A 20,195-nucleotide genomic window follows, 5' to 3' on the forward strand; every position below is an offset into this window, starting at 1 on the left:
AGAGGAGGACATGGAAGTGAAGACTTAAAGGACAAAAAGTGCCCGGGCCGGTTGGCTCAGTGGTAGAGCGTTGGCCTGGCGTGCAGGAGTCCCGGGTTCAATTCCTGGCCAGGGCACACAGGAGAAGCGCCCATCTGCTTCTCCACCCCTCCCCCTCTCCTTCCTCTCTTTCTCTCTCTTCCCCTCCCGCAGCAAGGGGTAGCTGGCTTGAGTGTGGGATCATAGATGTGACCCCATGGTCACTGGCTTGAGCCCAAGGTCGCTGGCTTGAGCAAGGGGTCTACTGCAGCCCCCCGGTCAAGGCATATATGAGAAAGCAATCAATGAACAAATAAGGAGCTGCAACGAAGAATTGATGCTTCTCATCTTTCTCCCTTCCTGCCTGTCTGTCCCTATCAGTCCCTCTCCCTGTTTCTGTCTCTGTCACAACAACAACAACAAAAAAGTAAAGGTACTATACTGACCTCTGCCGGTATTTTCACGGTGTCAAGTTCAGCATGTGAATGTGAATGCTGTGCAATGTGGTGTTGTCTGTATTTTAGATATGCTCTCAATTGCTGAATAGGATTTATCACATTTTTCAGATACATGTACCATTGTTCTGATAACTCTTGTTCTATGATGAAACAAAATTAAATCAAGGTAACACATTAAAGTTTTTTTCATGAATAAGTTCTTAGACTGCAGATTTATTTTTGAATCCCTTTAGGAAAAAACAATCAGCAGTTTATATTGAGAGAACACGAAGTGAGTGGCCTACTTTCATCTTTAAAATACCCCTTTAAATATAGGATCAATTAGAAAATCTCACCAAAATTCGTAAGGTCAGAAAGACATTCATTTCCAATGTTCTCTTCATTGAGTAAAGATTTTATTTCAGATTCCAGTTTATACCTGAAATAGACATTATCTCAATCCTTTATCACCATAAACATATATAGGCTTAAAAATTAACTAGTAGTAGAAATTTAATCTAATGTTGTTTTATTCACCAGTTTATTTATTCAAACTATATTCTAAATTTCTAACATGGATTTGGTACTTGCCAGACATGATTAGTGGATATTTGGTCCTGTCTAAAATGCCCACTGAGATATTTGGTCCATACCAAAAGGTTCTTGATATGTCATCCTGCCCAAAATATCCATGGAGACATCTGGTCCATGGCAAAAAGTCCTTGAAACTTGGTCCTGCCCAGAATGCCCATGAGTATATTTACTCCATGCCAAATGGCCCTTGGTTCTGTCAAAAATTTCCATGCTTAGGAAATGTCTCTGGATTCAGAGCACCCAGAATGTTTGTTTTCACTTTTCTATTATAGGATTAATATGTTAAAAAGTACTATCATGTTTTATTGGTCCAATAATTGTGTTGTGGCTACATTGCCAATAATAACCTTCTTGCATTGGTAGCCTACCTACCTGGTAACAGCAAATGGGATTAGGTACATGGTTCCAGATTGGAATCTTGAAGAAAAACAAAATTTATACTATTTGACAGGACCAAATGTTCCTCAAGGAAAAGAAGCATAAGCGAAACATTGGGCGTAGTAACAGCTAGAACAAAGGCAAGCGTGCTACATGTCCCAGCTTTGCCTCTACAGAGAGCGCTCAGGGCAATGGGAAGCCCTGAGGGAGGCTGAGCTGACTCCACCTGCTCTGCAGATCTGGGTTTCAGAAAGATCCCCAGAGCAGCAAGATGGAGAGCAGGCTAGATGGAGAGCAGGCTAGATGGAGAGTAGGCTAGAAGGAGCAGGGTGATCGGTAAAAATGGAAAACGAGCAGGAGGGAATCAGGTAAATCTTTGGACCAAAAGTTAAGATAAGAGACCCTGAGCTAGGGAGATGAGAGTAAAAGTATATTTTGTTTTTATATATTAACTTAAGTAATAAATCTTAATGATCTTTTACTATATTATTTTAATATAGACATTTTTTAATTTAGGAATCAAATGTAATGTGGTAACATTGATCAATAAGAGCACATAGGTTTCAGGTAAACATTTCCATAGCATTTGAACTGTTGATGGTGTTGTCATTTTTGGAGTAAACACATAACCAGCTCTAAATGGACATTCAGAAATATTATAGTCTATCCCTTGTTTATGGCTGATTTAGTGAAGTCACAGAAGAGTTTTAATTTATTATGATTGTAAAAATACAATATTAAAATGGCATAAAATTAAAAATAGGAATGATTACAACACTTTAATACAATGATTGCTTTTATTTTTGCATATGTTTCTAGCTGTGGCCTACATGCATATATTAAATAGCTGTAATAATGGCATATTAACTCTTATACTGAGGTTTTTGAATAATATTTTAAGCATTTTAAAGCAATTTTCATAGTTCTCATTTATTTTAATGGCTGCATAGTATTCTAGTTTATATATGTGCCATCATTGTCCCAGCCTATTCACTTATATCAGACAGGGGTTTTGTTGGTATGTATATAAGAAAAGCAGGGTGCTAAAGTAGCGAACAATTCACTGTGTATTTTTTCAGCTTGTAGTTTTTGCCAGAATTATCTTTAAGATTATATTTAAACTGTTAAATGAATAATGGGTACATAATAGTGGAGTAAAACCAGAAGTTATTCTATAATAGATTTATTTAAACAAAAATGTGGCACTTATAAACCATCTAGCTTAGTTCCCTTATATTTTCAGCACCCAGAAAGCTATAGTTAGAACATCCAAATCAACAGAAGGGGCTTTGTTCATATAGGAGATCAACATGCTATTTTGTATGTATAATTCTAGTAAGCTTCATCCTGGTGTCATAGATTAATAGCCCTGATCCTTCAGAGAAGACCAGCCTATATCTCTACTTGTCCTGAATGCCCAACAAAAGCCAGCAGCATTTTTTTTTTTTTTTGTATTTTTCCGAAGCTGGAAACAGGGAGAGACAGTCAGACAGACTCCCGCATTCGCCCGACCGGGATCCACCTGGCATGCCCACCAGGGGCGACGCTCTGCCCACCAGGGGGCGATGCTCTGCCCCTCCGGGGCGTCGCTCTACGGCGACCAGAGAGCCACTCCAGCGCCTGGGGCAGAGGCCAAGGAGCCATCCCCAGCGCCCGGGCCCTCTTTGCTCCAAAGGAGCCTGGCTGCGGAAGGGGAATAGAGAGACAGAGAGGAAGGGGGGGGTGGAGAAGCAAATGGGCACTTCTCCTATGTGCCCTGGCCGGGAATCGAACCCGGGTCCCCCGCACGCAGGGCCGACGCTCAGAAGCATTTTTTTAAATGCCTGCAAGAACTACAAGAATCTGGTACTAGGTTATAAATTCAGACTAACATTTCCCAAATTGTGGCTATAAAAACAGTAATGGAAAATTGTGAACTAAACAAAATCAGACAAGTTTCTATAGTGCAGGATTTCCCAGAAATCTGATCGTGCTAAAGTGCATCTCCAAAAAGGGGATGAAATATAACATGTTTCCCTAATATATAGGACCATGAAATTCATTATTACAGAATATCATGAAGAATATTTCTGTGTTGTAGAATATGATCTAGGAAATATAGATAAAAATTGTGATGGACACAAAACACTAAAAATGGTGAGTCCGAAGAAGAGGCCCTTGCCCAGTGCATCACTGACGCGCCAGGCTGGGCCCCGAGTTCACCCACTTGCAGCTCTGCAGTACATGCAAACCTCCTCCACATCTGAAGGGGCAACAAGTAAATGTTAGGCTGCTTTTCAGGTCCAAATCTGCCAATTTAAGTGCCTCCTAATGCTATTTGACCTTTCTTCTGGCACATTGGCTATGACTGTACTACAAAAAACCTCTGGAGTCTCTGTGTGACCTTTCCCTAGATGATATATTAATCTACTTCCTAGCTATGCCCATTGCAATGCCGCCACCTGCAAGATGAGCCGGCCAGAGAAGAGTGTCTATGAGCTCTCAGAGCCCACTCTCAGCACAGGCCCGCCCCCTTCCAGAGTGTGCCAGAGCTCTAGGTGTTGAATTAGTCTCCTCAGAACATCAAACATTATTTAGAGCTTCCTGAGGTTCCTAGGGTAACCACTTAGTTACCAATTTTGGCAGAGCAAGCGAAACCTGGGGAGCAAGAGAGTGGCAGAGTCAGAAGCCACTTTAGCAAACAATAAGCAAAGAGCCACAAGTCATGAAAGGCAGAGCCGGAGAGGACACGAATGTTCCAGATATGAAACGAACAGCCTGGAGGTCTGCAGAAAATGAGGGCAGCAGTGCAGGCTGCAGGCCAAAGCTTTGGTCCTGCAACAAGGAAGGAGCTCAGCAGTGCAGACAGCCTGGTACCTCAGACTCAGCTACCTGATCCGCTTGTCACTCTTGAAAGTGTCCCAAGTGAGCGTGCACAGTGGCCACACAAGGAAGTCTTACAACTGTTGACTGAGGAACGAGCTCGGGAACTGGGCTCAGAGAGAGCTCTCTGGTGCCCTGAGTCACACAGTACGAACAGAGATTGGTCTCAGTGTCATCTTTAAAGATGCATTTCCAGACAGCATTTACTTGGTAAAACCACATGATATCCTCTGTATAAAGGTGATACTTTTAAAATAATGCTTTAAAACTGTGACCGAGAGACAACATATATTTCTAACAGATATTTGGTTATAAAAACACCTCTTGTAGGAATGATAGTAAAAGTAGTAAAGTGAACAAATAAACCACTTTACTATTCAAAAATATTTATTAAAATAAAAATCATAATTCTTTTTCACAGGGCCAATTTAAATAACTTCCTCCTAAACCCCTAACCCAGTCATTCTGAAAGAAGGAATTCTAGGAAAGTTAATCAAGGTCTTCCAGAGGTATAGTTTGAAAAAACATTAATTATTAAGTGTAATTTTAAAAATGTAAATACAATTTTACATTTAGAAATTTTATGTGTCTAGTTTCTTTGGTACAGATTTCAAAGAATAAAGTTGGAAAAATCTTTTTTTTTCCCCCCCAGCAAGGCTAGACCAATTAGATACAGTGCAAGTGGAAGGCTCTGGAAAAAGAAAAAGCTGCTCAATTTTCAGTACGTGAAGCACAGGAGCTAAAGGCAAATGCTCCAACATCACCTTCAAATAAATAAGCTGATTTCCCTTCTGCATATAACTTTAGTCCTCTGAACCTCAAGATTCTCATCTGTAGAATGAGGGTGGCATTGAGAACTACTCTGTACTCTGTAGGGTCACTGTAATGAGTAATAAAGCATGTAAAGTACTTAACATATTACCCAGCACATTCTACATTACCCCCCAAAAGTTAGATGTCATTGTAGGCCCAGAGGTAAGTCTGAAGGTCTAAAATGCTCAAATAAAGTGTCTCATGATGATGCATAAGAATATTTTACTTTTAATTTTTTTTTTCTGATTTTATTCTCAAAATAGACAGGGAAGACTTCTATTATGAACAGAATAGTAGAAGGCAGAAATGTCCTATTTTGCATAATGTTCAAAAGTAAAATGACAAACAACTGGCAAAATAAAAAAGTTTCCCAAAGCAGCTAATATTAGTACAGAGATGACTCAAAGTGAAACACTTCAGAAAGCCATGTGGAGATAATGTGATTAGACAGAAGGGTGACCTGCCAGCACAATGGCAGAAGATACTAGAAAATGCTGGCAAATTTTTAATTTGTAAATTTAAACATGTGGATGACAATCTACACCTTAGTAGAGCTAACTAGAAGAAATAGAAAATCTGTCTAGTCCAATATCTCCTGAAGAAATTGAAATATTAAAATCTTTAATTTGAAAAACTGAGTATTAAAATTTTTGCCAAATAAAACCCTGTATCAGGTGTCTCAGTGATAAATTCTTCAAAAATTTAAGAAGAAAATAAAAGATTTGCCATATATTTTCCTGATAATTAAAAGGAAAGCTTTTAACTCCTTTTATGAGGAAGCCATTCTGAAAATAACATTCTGGTTTCTAAAGAGTTAAGAATTGGATGACCTTGGCCCTGGCCGGTTGGCTCAGTGGTAGAGCGTTGGCCTGGCGTGTGGGGGACCCGGGTTCGATTCCCAGCCAGGGCACATAGGAGAAGCGCCCATTTGCTTCTCCACCCCCTCCCCTCCTTCCTCTCTGTCTCTCTCTTCCCTTCCCGCATGGCCGGGCACTGGGGATGGCTCCTTGGCCTCTGCCCCAGGCGCTGGAGTGGCTCTGGTCACGGCAGAGCGACGCCCCAGAGGGGCAGAGCGTCGCCCCCTGGTAGGCAGAGCGTTGCCCCTGGTGGGCGTGCTGGGTGCATCCCGGTCGGGCGCATGCAGGAGTCTGTCTGACTGTCTCTCCCCGTTTCCAGCTTCAGAAAAATGCAAAAAAAAAAAAAAAAAAGAATTGGATGGCCTTGTGAACCATACCAATTCAGACAGTGTCTTCAACTTCACCAGCCAATGATATATAGCCTAAACTTGGCCCTGATTACCCATGAATTAAATTGAGAGCCTGACCTGTGATGGTGCAGTGGATAAAGTGTCAACCTGGAACGCTGAGATCACTGGTTCGAAAACCTGGGCTTGCCTGGTTAAGGCACATATGGGAGTTGGTGCTTCCTTTCCTACCCCCTTCTCTCTCTCTCTCTCTCTCTCTCTCTCCCCCCCTCTTTCTCTTTCTCTCTCCCCTTCTCTCCACCCTAAGAAATAAATACATTTATTAAAAATTGAGAATTAATTATTCTATTTATTTGTTTCTTATTAACAAGTATCCTTCCATTATTTACCAACAAAACCTAACAAATGAGATACTATCTACCTTTTCCTTAATTTTCTCATATCTACTGTTGCTTAATACTAGACACACGAACTAAAAATGAACTAATGTCATAAAACAGTTGGCTGAATATGCCTTTTTACATTATTTATTCCACATCATTTTCCTTTTTGGTTGCAATGTTTCAAATGACAATATTTATTCGTAATATAAGCACTGACAAGATCCCAAGTTTAAAAATATTCAGTGACAAAGGTAAACCTAATCTGGCATTATTTCTCCTGATATTTGACAAATCTCTATCATTTTTTTTTTATTAAAAGGAAACATAGATTTAAAAAATTGAGAAACACTGATAAAACTTAAACTCCTGCTTTTCTGTTGTCCCTAAATTCCCCACAAGTCTAATCACACTCTAACTGACCTCCTTCCATTATTATTTTTTAACTTTACTGAACACATATTGAAATTAGCCTACATTTTAAAATAGTACAGACATTTTTCTTAGAATTCTTTTTTTCCAATTTTCAACACTTAAGAGTTTCAAGACATTAGGGTTATTATTATATGACTTGAACGTTCCTCACTTTTATCACCTTTGTGCTATTCCAGGTCAACAAGAAGCCTTATTTTCCACAATGATCTGTATATGCCTATTCTGCATGTTTATTCTACAAGTCTATATTCAGCTCAAGAACAACACTTTACGAAGACTATGAAACAGCCGAGATAAAAACACTTCCACCAGAGTCTTCCTTCACATTTGAGCATGCATCAGTGAGCACTATAATTAAAGCCTTCTAATGGCTTTCCTTTTTATATTTCAAGCTATGAAAATTTTCAAAAAAAAAAAAACGTTTAATAAGCCAAACATTCTCTCCACAACGGGTGACTTTTTGAGGGATAAGTATTATAATATAGTAGCCATATTGTGACAAAGTCTCTATAATTTTATTTTTCTGTGTTTTAAATTATACAAAGATGTAAAACCACTTTTAATCATATCATTTACTTCACATGTAAGAATCTCTTGCCAAAATAAGAAACTCCTATTACTATGCAAAGTATCAAAAGTAAATTGAATGGTATTTGAAAATATGACTTAGAATAAAACCACAAAATGTATCTATTTTGATATAAAATATATACTTCAAAATGTACATTTTAAAAAGCACAATTTACAAATACCACCCATTAAAACTAGTATATATGCTTCCAGTGAAGGGACAACACATCTGCTTTCTCTTTGTGCCTTAACCTTTGAGAAGAAATTTATTTTTCAAAGATTATAGTTAAGATCAAGTATAGAATCATTATTTTGTTTTAATTCATCTTGAAGTGAATGCTAGAAATAATAACAGAAGTCAAAAATCCAAATTGAGTAAGTCAGTCATGATTCAGCTATATCCAAAAATCACTGAGCAACTCGAGCCCCCTTGTTCACTTGTTCATTTATTTATTGAAAGTATTTCTATATCTCCTGCTACATGTCCTACAACAAAAAAAGTAAGTATGATAGGATGCTTGTCCTGTTTACCATTTTATAGGGGAGACAAATAGGTAAACAAAATATTATTCTCCAATGTGCCAAGTATGATGGAAGTAAGTATAAGAATGAGTGGGGATGTAAAAAGGTAATCGAGTAGCAGATAAAGAAGAAAACTTTCCCCCCCTTAGGAAAGCAAAAGGCATCATTACTATATTCACTGAATTCCAAATTAAACTAAGGAAATGAAATGATTTTAATTTGACTCATATTTAAACCTCAACTTTCAATTTTGATTAGAATAGTTTAATTAACATGAAACTTTATAGAACATCTGACTGAGTAAGTGCAAGTCTTAGCCATTCCTCTGTGGGTGACTGAGACTTGCCTCCGCCCTTACCTGACTGCAGCTAGCCGTCGGTGCTCCTGCCACCACACTTGCCTGTGCTGATTAAGCAGTGTTTGCTCCTTAGATAGCTTTGAAGTCTGCACTGCTTTTCTGATCTAGACTTAGAGGAACAAAAGATGAGCCATTTCAGTGCTTCTTAAAATGTGTTTTCCACAATGGAAACGGTTCATCTATATTTTCTAAATTAAATACTGGTACTTACTCTTCTTCAATCCTATTAGTGCATCTTCTAACAGAAAATTCACCTTAAAATAAGCACTATATTAAACAAAAAGCAGGGAGATGGAGGAGAACATGGTTTGGAATATTGACAAATTTAGGAACTGTTTTTAAAGCATTTATGAAAATAAAGGTGAAGTGATTCTATTTTCCATACATACAATAAATTACAGCTTAATTAACACAGTCCCAAAAGGTTTTTCCATATCTTTCCTCACTTTTTTTTTTGCGGGGGGGGGGGGGGTATTATTCCAAAGTTAGAGGCAGGAGGCAGTCAGACAGACTTCCACATGTACCCGACCAGGATCCACCCAGCATGCCCACCAGGGGGCAATGCTCTGCCCAGCCATTCTAGTGCCTGAAGTGGAGGCCACGGAGCCATCCTCAGCGCCCAGGCCAACTTTGTTCCAATGGAGCCTCGGCTGCAGGAGGGGAAGAGAGAGACAGAAAAGAAGGAGGGGGGAGGGGTGGAGAAGCAGATGGGTGCCTCTCCTGTGTGCCCTGGCCGGGAATCGAACCTGGGAGGTGTGTACCACTTTATCTTTCCTCACTTTTTGACATATCTTCCCTGCCAGGGATCATGAGCATAATTATTCCCATTTTACAGATAAAGACACTGATGTTTAGAGAAGTTAAAAGATTTGGTCAAGATCATAAAGCTCATAAACATCAGAATTACATAGAATCTTGGTGTATGAATTGGTTTTTTGTCTGATCCTTGAGCATAGGATGGAAAAAGTTATTGGATAAGTTGTTAGGAGGCCTGGCGGTGTGACCTTTAACATATACCTTTTTTTTTTTTTTTTAAGATTCCATTTATTGATTTTAGAAAGAGGATAGATAGAGAAAAGTGGGGAAGGAACAGGAAACATCAACTCGTAGTAGTTGCTTCCCATATGTGCCTTGACTGGGCAAGTCCAGGGTTTTGAACAAGCGACTTCAACATTCCAGGTCAATGCTTTAATCCACTGCGCTACCACAGGTCAGATTAAACATGCACTTTTAATCTTGCAACTCCATAACTTTGTAGGTTGTTTTTGTTTTTTGTTTTTTATTTGGGCACATATTTACTTTAAAATACTTAAAGAAATCATTTAAAAATCATGTATATTAAAACTCAAATTTTTAAAAGTTGATATTTTTTTCCAAATTTGACGACTTTTAAAACTTATTTACTTTTTTAGATTTTATTTATTCATTTTTATTAGAGAGAGAAGGGAGAGAGAGAGAGAAGGGGAGAGAGGAAGAGAACAGGGGGAGGAGCAGGAAGCATCAACTCCCATATGTGCCTTGACCAGGCAAGCCCAGGGTTTTGAACCGCGACCTCAGCATTCCAGGTCGACACTTTATCCACTGCGCCACCACAGGTCAGGCCTAAAAAGCAGCATATTATTAGTGTGTTGGGGTCTCTGTTGACAAGTTCTGCCAGGCCTGGGATTGTCTGCCTCGAGATCCATTCTTGGCCATCTCCCTGACTTTCTCTGTATCACAAAGCAGCCTGTTTCTCAAACACTCCTATCAGCTGGCTTCCAGCTGGGTACGGCCAAGGGAGCAAATGGCAGTGGAAGATTGAAAGGAAGGAAAAAAGGGAAACCAAAGGATTACTCCTCCTGCCGTCTCTGCTCTCAGAGAAGCCTCTGGGAGCACCTGCATCTTCTCCATTGCTCCAGCTTTCCCTGACAGTGCTACCACAGCTCCAACCATGTCTGTAACCTTGGCTCGTGAGACGTGGTACAGCCGGCTTTTCTTAAACGTCCCTTTGACTTAGGCACAGCACGATTTCCTGCTGTGCTCATCCTTACCGAGTTTCTCAGTCCTGTTGGGCTCGCAGCTCTATCAGCTGTGTAACCATTTCCTGAATTAAAGACCCCTCTACTCACTGAAGACCTCCTCAACTTGTGTCCGTTCCCTTGTTAGACTCTGACATACTCATGTGCATGCTGAACTCATGTATTCCATATTAATACTTTTAAACATCTACAAAAGTGTTACTCAAATCCAAAACTTGATGAAATGTGCATTTTATATTTTTTCTACTACTAGAATGCTTAGTCTGAAAGCTTTAACAGATCAATACTGAAGATATATATAAAAACTTTAGAAGACAAATCCTAAAAAGACTCTTTATAATGCATGCTATTTCTAGCTGTCATTCACTGATTAATTTAACCTTGAGTTTATCTTTCTGCTATTTTGCTTACTGATTCAAGAAATTAGGCCTGTAAGAAAATAAAATAACCCAGATATTACCATAGAAAAACAGTCATAGTCAAGTCTTTTCTTCAGAAGGTCTTAAGAGTGCTACAGTTATGAAATTAGAAGAAAAGTACATTCAAATAAAAACAGTACACTGCCAGAATATATTCAGGATCTCTATTTTGTCTAAAAAATAAAAATACATAGTGTTTCTAAAAACTGACATGCTACTGCTTGCTTTAAGAACACCTAAAACTCATTTCAACTATTTATCATCTGTAGTTTCTAAAATTTGTTGCAGCAGACACAACTTTGAGAATTAGATTTCTTTGACATATTTGGTCCATGTTGTAACAAAAAAATTAAAACACATTGGTGAAAGATGTAGACACATTTTTATAGCTTAATAAAAGTCAATGCTGCTGCCTTTGGGCCTAAGGAAAGACCAATTAAGTAGACTATAAAAGTCAGAGTAAAGTTACTATTTTTTACTAGACCTTTTCAATATTTTGTAAAACATCCTAATTTTTTTATAAATTCACTCATTGACTTCAATTCTATCCTCAGGCCAAAAATGAAGAAAAATAAAGTCTTAAAAAACCAAAAAGTTTCAAAGTTGTATTTTTATCAATATAGAGATTTCTAGGTGATTCCAATTCATTTTACTGGGTAATGAACCATATGAAATCAACACTTAAGGTGAATGATGATTTATGCAGAATGCCAATAAATTTAAAACAACAAAAGTAATAAATTTATAAAAGAATCAGAAACTAGGGGTTTTATGTGCTTTACTATGATGATCCAAGATAATAAAACTTAAAGAGGCACATTGAAATGGCATAAAAGTGCTTCAGGCCAGATGTTCCATCTTTAGATATAAACAAAAATAGCTAGTGGACTATTTAAGTGTTACTTACATGTGTGTACATATTTGTCAAAATTCATTTAGATGTATATTTAAAATTTGTATACTTTATACGAGTTATGCCTCAAGAAAAATTCAACACTATATACTAAGTTGCAATTTCTCATCTATCATGTTGGCAAAAATGCCAATGTTTAAGCAAACACTCTCTGAGGCTATGGGAAAACACACTCTCTCTCAAGCTGCTAATGGAAATACGAAGTGATGCAACCCTCCACCCCCATCCCAGAAGGGAATTTGGAGATGTATATCAACATTTTGTATGGGTTTACCTTTATTTAGAGAAATCTATCTGAAAACTACATTAGCAAAAGCATAAAAGATAAATGAACTAAGCTGTTCACTGCAGTACTATTTGTAATAGAAAAACACTGGAACACAAAAATTCCTCCAATAAGTATTCTTGCCAAAAGAAACTGAACCTGAATCCTATCAAGTCTGTTGATATAACTATCAATTTACTGGAAATACAAGAGACAGAAAAACATGTTAAATGACACCACCAGGATGTAATCAGCAAAATCCCAACTGTAAGAAACTATAAAAGACAAACAATAAAATTTCTTCAAGTAATAAATTCTAAAAACATAAGAAGAGAGAGGAGAAAAAGTAAAAATGAATTGCAATATATGGATCTTATTTAAAAAAATTTTAAATTTTATCCAGAGAGGAAGAGAGAGAGAGAGAGAGAGACAGGAACATTGATCTATTATTATTCCTGTATGTGCCCAGACCAGGTATTGAATCAGCAACCTCTGTGTTTCCGGCTGATGCTCTTACCAACTGAGCTATCTGTCCATGGCTATATGGATCTTATTTAGATAGTGATTTAAATAAACTTTAAGAAAAAATTGAAGAAAGTCAAGGAAATTTAACATTGACTGGATATTTGAAATTATTAATAAAACTTTTTAACATTTTTAATGATAATGCTATTTTAGGGTTTAGAATTTTTTCCTTAAATTTTTAGAAATACATGCTAAAAGATTTATGGTTAAATATTGTGATATCTGAAATTTGCCTCAAAATAATCTGTCACAAGGGGAAATTGTGGGTTGGAGTATAGAAGAAACAATGGCCAAGAGTTGGTCATATTTCAAGCTGGATAATGTTACATGGAGATTAATGATACCATTTACTCGAATTTTACATATGTTTACAATTTTCTATAATATAACGTTTAAAAAGAAATAATAGATGGATACTTGAATTGGACAAGAATAAATAAATATTCATTCTCGTTAGACAAAAATAAAATTAAAATAATCATAAAGATCTCTTTTATGCTTAAAATGGAAATGAACATTTAACATATAAACTATCAAAAATTGGTCTTGATTTTCAGCCTGAATCTACTATTTGGCTTCAGGTTCAATCTTAGCTTTTGAAAGATTTAGCTCACTCAATGTCCACATCAGTGTCTTATAAGGAATCCTATTATTTGTGCATAATCACTGACCATCACATTTAATCAGCATAACAACACCAGTAATAAAATTAGGCAAGTCTTCTGAATTTGTTAATTAACAATAATTCTTACTAATTTTGAAAAAATGTAGTTTAAGGGCCCTGGCTGGTTGGCTCAGCAGTAGAGCATCAACCCGGCGTGTGGAAATCCTGAGTTCGATTCCTGGACAGGGCACACAGAAGAAGAGCCCATCTGCTTCTCTACCCTTCCCTCTCTCCTTTCTCTCTATCTCTTTCTTCCCTTTCCACAGCCAAGGCTCCACTGGAGCAAAGTTGGCCCAGGCACTGAGCAACACTCCAGATGGGCAGAGCATGGCCTCCTAGTGGGCATGCCGGATGGAACTCAGTCAGGTGCGTGTGGGAGTCTGTCTCTGCCTCCCTGCTTCTCATTTCAGAAAAAAAAAAAATTTTTTTTTAAATGTAGTTAAGTATTCTAGATGTAATTTGTAGCAAAAATCTATTTAGGTGCTTTATTATTAACATTTTATCATTCAGTTTTAAGTATATTTACATTTAATATTGACATACTAAAGTGTTATAATAATTATCAATGTTAAATCTGTTCATTAAATCTGTTCATAATCTGTGCAGATAAATGAGCATATGTAATTAGTAAAACAGGCAAATAAACTGATAGTTAATGCAAATATTAAAGGAGAATGTTAACTTTTGGAAGAATAAAATATTCTTCTTAAGCCCATAAATTTTATAAAAATTCAATTAATACTATAAGAAAGAGTAACAGATATTATATTCATAATTCTAGTTGTTGTAGACTAGTATATTAACATTTATAAAATTAAACAAAATAAATTTTAAGAGTTATATTTAATTTCCAGTTCTCTAGTTTCATTTAAACCCTGAGTCTTTTAAGAATAAAGCATGGTTGGGAATTGTTCACATCTTACAAGAGTAAATTAGAAGCAAAATGTGAACTTGCTATCTCTAAATTAAGTGAAAAGGGAAGACTCCACAAAGCATATAGAACATTCCCAATATACCTTCCTTAATCTAGATATAATATAAAATAAAACTGTAAAAAGAAAAGAAGAAAGTGTTCGAAAATGATAAGAGAAGTAATCTACCAGCTGGCAATGCTGAGAAATGATTGTCCCTGAACTTGTGTGTGTGTGTGAAAGAGACATAGAGAGACAGAGAGAGGGACAGATAGGGACAGACAGACAGGAAGGGAGAGAGATGAGAAGCATCAATTCTTTATTGCGGCACCTTGGTTGTTCATTGATTGCTTTCTCATATGTGCCTTGACTGGGAAGTTCCGGCAGACCGAGTGACCCCTTGCTCAAGCCAGCAACCTTGGGCTCAAGTTGACCTTGATCAAACCAGATGAGCCTGCACTCAAGCTGGTGACCTCAGGTTTCAAACCTGGGTCCTCCACGTCCCAGTCCAACACTCTATCCACTGTACCACTGCCTGTTCAGGCTGTCCCTGCACTTAATGTCAAACTTTAAAAACCTCATTAACTATTAAAAATATTAAATATTTTTATTCTTTGATTGTAATCCAATTATTAGGGAAATTCACTTTTTCAAATACTGATGTTAACATTCAACTATTCCACATTCAACCAAAATGGTATTTTTTGGTGCAGGATGGATGGATGGATGGATGGATGCATGGATGCATGGATGCATGGATGGATGCATGGATGGATGGAATAAAAGATGGACATAATAAATATATTGAGCCTGACCAAGTGGTGGCACAGTGAATAGAGCTTTGGACTGGGATGCAGAGGACCCAGGTTTGAAATCCTCAGGTCACCGGCTTGAGCACTGGCTCATCCATCTTGAGAGCAGGCTCATTAGCTTGAGTGCGGGGTCTCTGGTTTGAGCATGGGATCATAGACATGACCACAAGGTCACTGGCTTGAGCAAGGGGTCACTCTTTCTGCTGTAGTCCCCCAGTCGAGGCACAGATGAGAAAGCAATCAATGAACAACTAAGGTGCTGCAACAAAGAATTTATGCTTTTCATCTTTCTGCCTTCCTGTCTGTCCCTATCTGTCCCTCCCTCTGACTCTCTCTCTGTCTCTGTCATATAAAAAAAAATTATGTGGCAAAATGTTAGGAGAAAACCTATACATAATTTCATGTCTATGTTTATAATGGAAAAAATCAAATATATGTGTGTATGTTTAAATACGTATATATGTACACTGTTCACAAAATTTAGGGGATATTTTATCGCTTCATATTTATTTTGAAATATTCCCTAATTTTTGTGAGCAGTCAGGAAAGAAATCAGAAATATAAAATAGTTTTATTAGGATGATAGTTAAATAAATGATTTTCCTATAAAATTTCTTTGAATGTCCTGGTAACATTAAATTATCTTAAAGTTATATCTGAACCAAACAACTAATGTCATACTTTTATAAGTGGTCTTCTTAGTTAAAGGAGATATAATTTATGGATAATGTAATTTCTCTAGAAAAGGGCATCAACTGTGCTTTGGATTCCTAACAGTTGCCTTAAAAAAAAAAGACCTTAATCCTGACCAGGCAGTGGCACAGTGATAGAGCATCGGCCTGGGATGTGGAGGACCCAGGTTTGAAAGCCTGAGGTCACTGACTTGAGTACAGGTTTATCATCCTAAGCACGGGGTTACCAGCTTGAGCATCGAATCATAGATATTACCCCATGGTCGCTGGCTTGGGCCCTAAGGTCACTGGCTTGAAGCCCAAGGTTGCTGGCTTAAAGCCTAAGGTCACTGGCTTGAGCCCAAGGTCGCTGGCTTGAGCAAGGGATCACTAGCTTGGCTGGAACCCCTGGATCAAGGCACATTTGAGAAAGCAATCAATGAACAACTAAGGTGCCACAACCATGAGGTGATGCTTCTCACCTCTCTTCCTGTCTGTTTGTCCTTGTCTATCTCTCTCTCTTGCTAAAAATATAAAAATAAATAAATAAGATCTTAAAAATAAAAACAAATGTAAAACAAAAATATTATCTATATATTAAAACTTATAAATTACTTAATATGTTGCTTTGTCAAACCAGATTTTTAATGCATCCAAGCTTTTATAATGTGATGCTATTTATAATGTACTCTACTAGTTCATATAAGACGGAAACATTGCATTGTAATCCTAAACCATACACAGCCCTAAAATACTGTGCACAATCACTTTCATATAAAATCCTTTCGAATCTGGTCCAGATCGACCTTTCCTTAGGTGAAGGCAAAAAAAAAAAAAAAAAAAAAAAGGGAATTCTGGAACAGAGGCCCCTGAGGGCATATTTGAATGGTATTTCAGAATAAGTCTTAAATCAGATGATAATCTATGGCTGGCATTTACTTGAGATTTTATTTTTCAAATTAAGTTAGAAATTGTTGAAAGCTAATGAAATACCAATCTTTCTAAAATTAACTTGAATTCAGACCTCATGGGTTGTTATGAACATTAATGAGTAATGGATGTAAACTACATAGATAGCACCATGTCTGAAAGCATTTAATAAATGTTAGCTGCGATTCACTATTATTAAGTTAGAAGATTCTATTTAAAATGTTATTTATTTTCATATTTACATTTAAATATTTTACTTCCTAACAATTTAATTTTATAAAACTACAACACACACACATACACAGCTACTAACCTTTAGCTCTGTCGAGGCAGCAGCTAATTTTTTTGCTTCAGTTAACGCGTGTAATTGTTGATAGTCTACTGGTTTATACTTAATGTTTCTCATTCCATTTGGCATAGGGAGTACCACATTATCTGTTTTTCATCAAAAACAGAAAATGATAAAGAAATAATATCATGTTATTGGAAGTCTAAATACAATTATAGCAACCTGCTGACTACAGGTCTTTTTTTTTTTTTTAATTTTTATTCAATTAAATTTAGCATGGTGACATTTGTCAACCAGAGTACATATATTTAGAGAAAATATCTCCACATCATTTGGACAGTCGATTATGTTGTATACCCATCACCCAAAGTCAAATCATCCTCTGTCACCTTATATTTGTTTCTCTTTATGCCCCTCCCCCTCCTTATTTCCCTCCTCTTTTCTCTTCCCCTCCCCCTGGTAACCACTGCAGTCTTTATCTGAGTCCATGAGTCTCAATTTTGTGTAAATATAAGAAATAATATATTACAACATTCATAGTATATCTATAGAAACTTTAAAAATATCACCACTGTATTCTTGCATAAAAGAAATACTTCCATTTAAGTTAGTATGTTGAGAATATTTTAAAAGTATAATGCCAAAATACAAAATGTGACTTTTTTTAATTTAAAAAATATTAGGCAGATGCCTGACCAGGAGGTGGCGCAGTGGATAGTGTCAGACTGGGATGCAGAGGACCCAGGTTCGAGACCCCAAGGTCGCCAGCTTGAGCGTGGGCTCATCTGGTTTGAGCAAAGCTCACCAGCTTGGACCCAAGGTCACTGGCTTGAGCAAGGGGTTATTCGGTCTGCTATTGCCCCACGGTCAAGGCACATATGAGAAAGCAGTCAATGAACAACTAAGGTGTCGCAACAAAAAATATTAGGCAGCAACTATAAGCATTTATCTATCACATTATTTTGAATCAAATTAAGTATATAGTTATTTTAAGTCATAGCTGTATTTCTTAGAAAAAATAAAAATTTCAATGAAATATGAAAAAGGTTGAAATTGAAAACTAATAAATTTAATAAGCCAAATAAGATTAAAATAATATAAAATGTTTGGTCAAGCGTTCTCCATAATATCCTTAGTTTTGCATATTGACTATTTTGATCAAGTGAAAGGTAAGTAGAAGGTGCTTTAAGGCCAACCAGCATGAATAATGGCCTGATTCATTCAAGCAAAATAACTGTACCTTTGCCTCAATTATATAAATAATGTGCCATGTAAAGTAATTAACATTTATTAAGTATATCATGGATCATATGGCTATAAGGCTCTAACCATCTAAGGACAAGCACAGGGAAGGAAAGCGTGGTTGTCCAAGCACTGTTGAAGATGATTAAACATCCATTGGGAGGGAATTGAAGAAACCTTCAATGTGACCCAGAAAATGAGCTATCCATGATTAAAATTTTGAAATCAACATTCCAATTGTGTATTATGCATAATTTACCATAAATCAATAAAATCAGACTTGGGAAGTAGAAAGAAATACCTGAGCTATCATTCTTCTGAATTGTCATAAACAGTCGGTCTCTTTTATGCATGTTTTGCATATCTGCCAAAGAAACAAGAGACAGCTAAGTTTTACAATGTGATTTTAAAAATATTTTTAAAGATGTGTTAATTGTAGAGCTTTTAAAAATAAGGCCCAGGCCTGGGTGCCATACTCTTTGAATTTTACTAAAATGTGCTTGTCCTTGCTCCTAAAAGCTTCCTCTATCAGTTTTTTTCCCCTCTGTGCCTTTCCTGTTTTTGGTCTCTCCTTCCAATCTCTAACCTCTTAATTCCACTCTCTTGGATTGTGCCAATGATTGATAAATATCCTGTGATTTTAAAAAAAATGCATATTTTCCTTTGAGTTCCTGGGACGAGAGGAACTACATAAATTAAAATAATAAAGCAGCTAGCCAAATTACTCACTACTAGCCTGATCAGGTGGTAGCGCAGTGGATAGAGCATATGACTGGGATGTGGAGGACCCAGGTTCGAGGCCCTGAGTTCCCCAGCTTGAGTGCAGCTCATCTGGTTTGAGCAAGGCTCACCAGCTTGAGCCCAAGGTCACTGGCTTATGCAAGGGGTCACTTGGTCTGCTGTAGCCCCCTGGTCAAGGCACATATGAGAAAGCAATCAATGAACAACTAAGAATTATGTTTCTCATCTCTCTCCCTCCCTGTCTGTCTGTCCCTGTCTCTCTCTCTCTCTCTCTCTCTCTCTCTCTCTCTCTCACACACACACACACACACACACACACACACACACACACACAAAACAAATTACTCACTACTTCTGTTAAGCAATATTACACTTGTGGTGAACATGGGGATATTTCATCCACTTGTAGAAAGCACTTGACACCCAGTTGTCACCTCCTTCAGGGTTTGACTGGGCTGCAGAGTCCAAAAGCACACCATCGCTGGGGCAGCCTACATCTAACAACTGAGGAAGGCAGGAAGGTAAAGACCCAGCAGTTTGACCGAACGCGGGCCGCTCTGATGGGCAATATGTGTTCCAAAGTTCCTGCAGGGTCGACTTGGACTTTGTTAAACCCACATTGAAATTGACATTTTTATCTGTTCAATCCCACTTTCTCCTTCTTCCTTTCATAGGTGTGGATCCCTGGATAAATATTAAGCATCCCAAATTCTGTCTCAGCATCTCCTTCCTGAGAACTCACTAAATTGAACTGAATACCTCCATCCAGGCCATCAGACTAGTCAAGTGCTTCTTTAAGTAACAGTACCCATTTGTTCACAAATTTCTGTTCCATAGCCACTAGGTAGAAATACCCACGTCTACTGGCCTTTGAAGTAACCTAAATCTTTTTCAATGGAAGGAGAAGTAGCACAAGTCCATGACTTTGGGAAACTGCCAAATTACAAAGAATCATGGTGATTGCCCACCAACTTTAGAAATGTAGGGATAAATTCCAGTGTGTCATTTCTATAGTCTCTGGTCAAGGGATTCTTTTTTCAGAGCTTAAATAACATTGACAATTCTCCCTATAGTCTTTCTTCTGCTCACACCCCCATTCTATCCATTAAGAGGTTTTCTTTTGAAAGGTGTTGCACATCCAATCTATCCACCTGCACAGCCTCAAGCCACATCACTTCCAGCTGAGATGATAGCAGCAGTTTCTCCTTATACATTACAGTCCAT

The 20,195-nt window shown here is 37.4% G+C and overlaps 1 protein-coding gene across 2 annotated transcripts in view; it reads right to left on the reverse strand.

Annotated features, from left to right (window-relative positions):
- The window catches only part of CCDC148 (coiled-coil domain containing 148), a 303,811-nt gene that overhangs the window by 205,879 nt on the left and 77,737 nt on the right, over nucleotides 1-20,195 (reverse strand). The window contains exons 2-6 of one of the 2 annotated variants that reach the window (XM_066345458.1): nucleotides 18,532-18,594; nucleotides 17,013-17,134; nucleotides 8,572-8,675; nucleotides 812-894; nucleotides 465-616 (exon numbers count right to left, since the gene is read on the reverse strand). In XM_066345458.1, coding sequence (XP_066201555.1) covers nucleotides 465-616; nucleotides 812-894; nucleotides 8,572-8,675; nucleotides 17,013-17,134; nucleotides 18,532-18,592 — 522 coding nt within the window. In that variant the 5' untranslated portion in view covers nucleotides 18,593-18,594. The remainder of the gene's footprint in view (nucleotides 1-464; nucleotides 617-811; nucleotides 895-8,571; nucleotides 8,676-17,012; nucleotides 17,135-18,531; nucleotides 18,595-20,195) is intronic. The other variant, XM_066345457.1, reaches the window with a different exon arrangement.

This window comes from Saccopteryx leptura, chromosome 7, assembly GCF_036850995.1.
Source record: "Saccopteryx leptura isolate mSacLep1 chromosome 7, mSacLep1_pri_phased_curated, whole genome shotgun sequence".
Taxonomy (NCBI): Eukaryota; Metazoa; Chordata; class Mammalia; order Chiroptera; family Emballonuridae; genus Saccopteryx; species Saccopteryx leptura.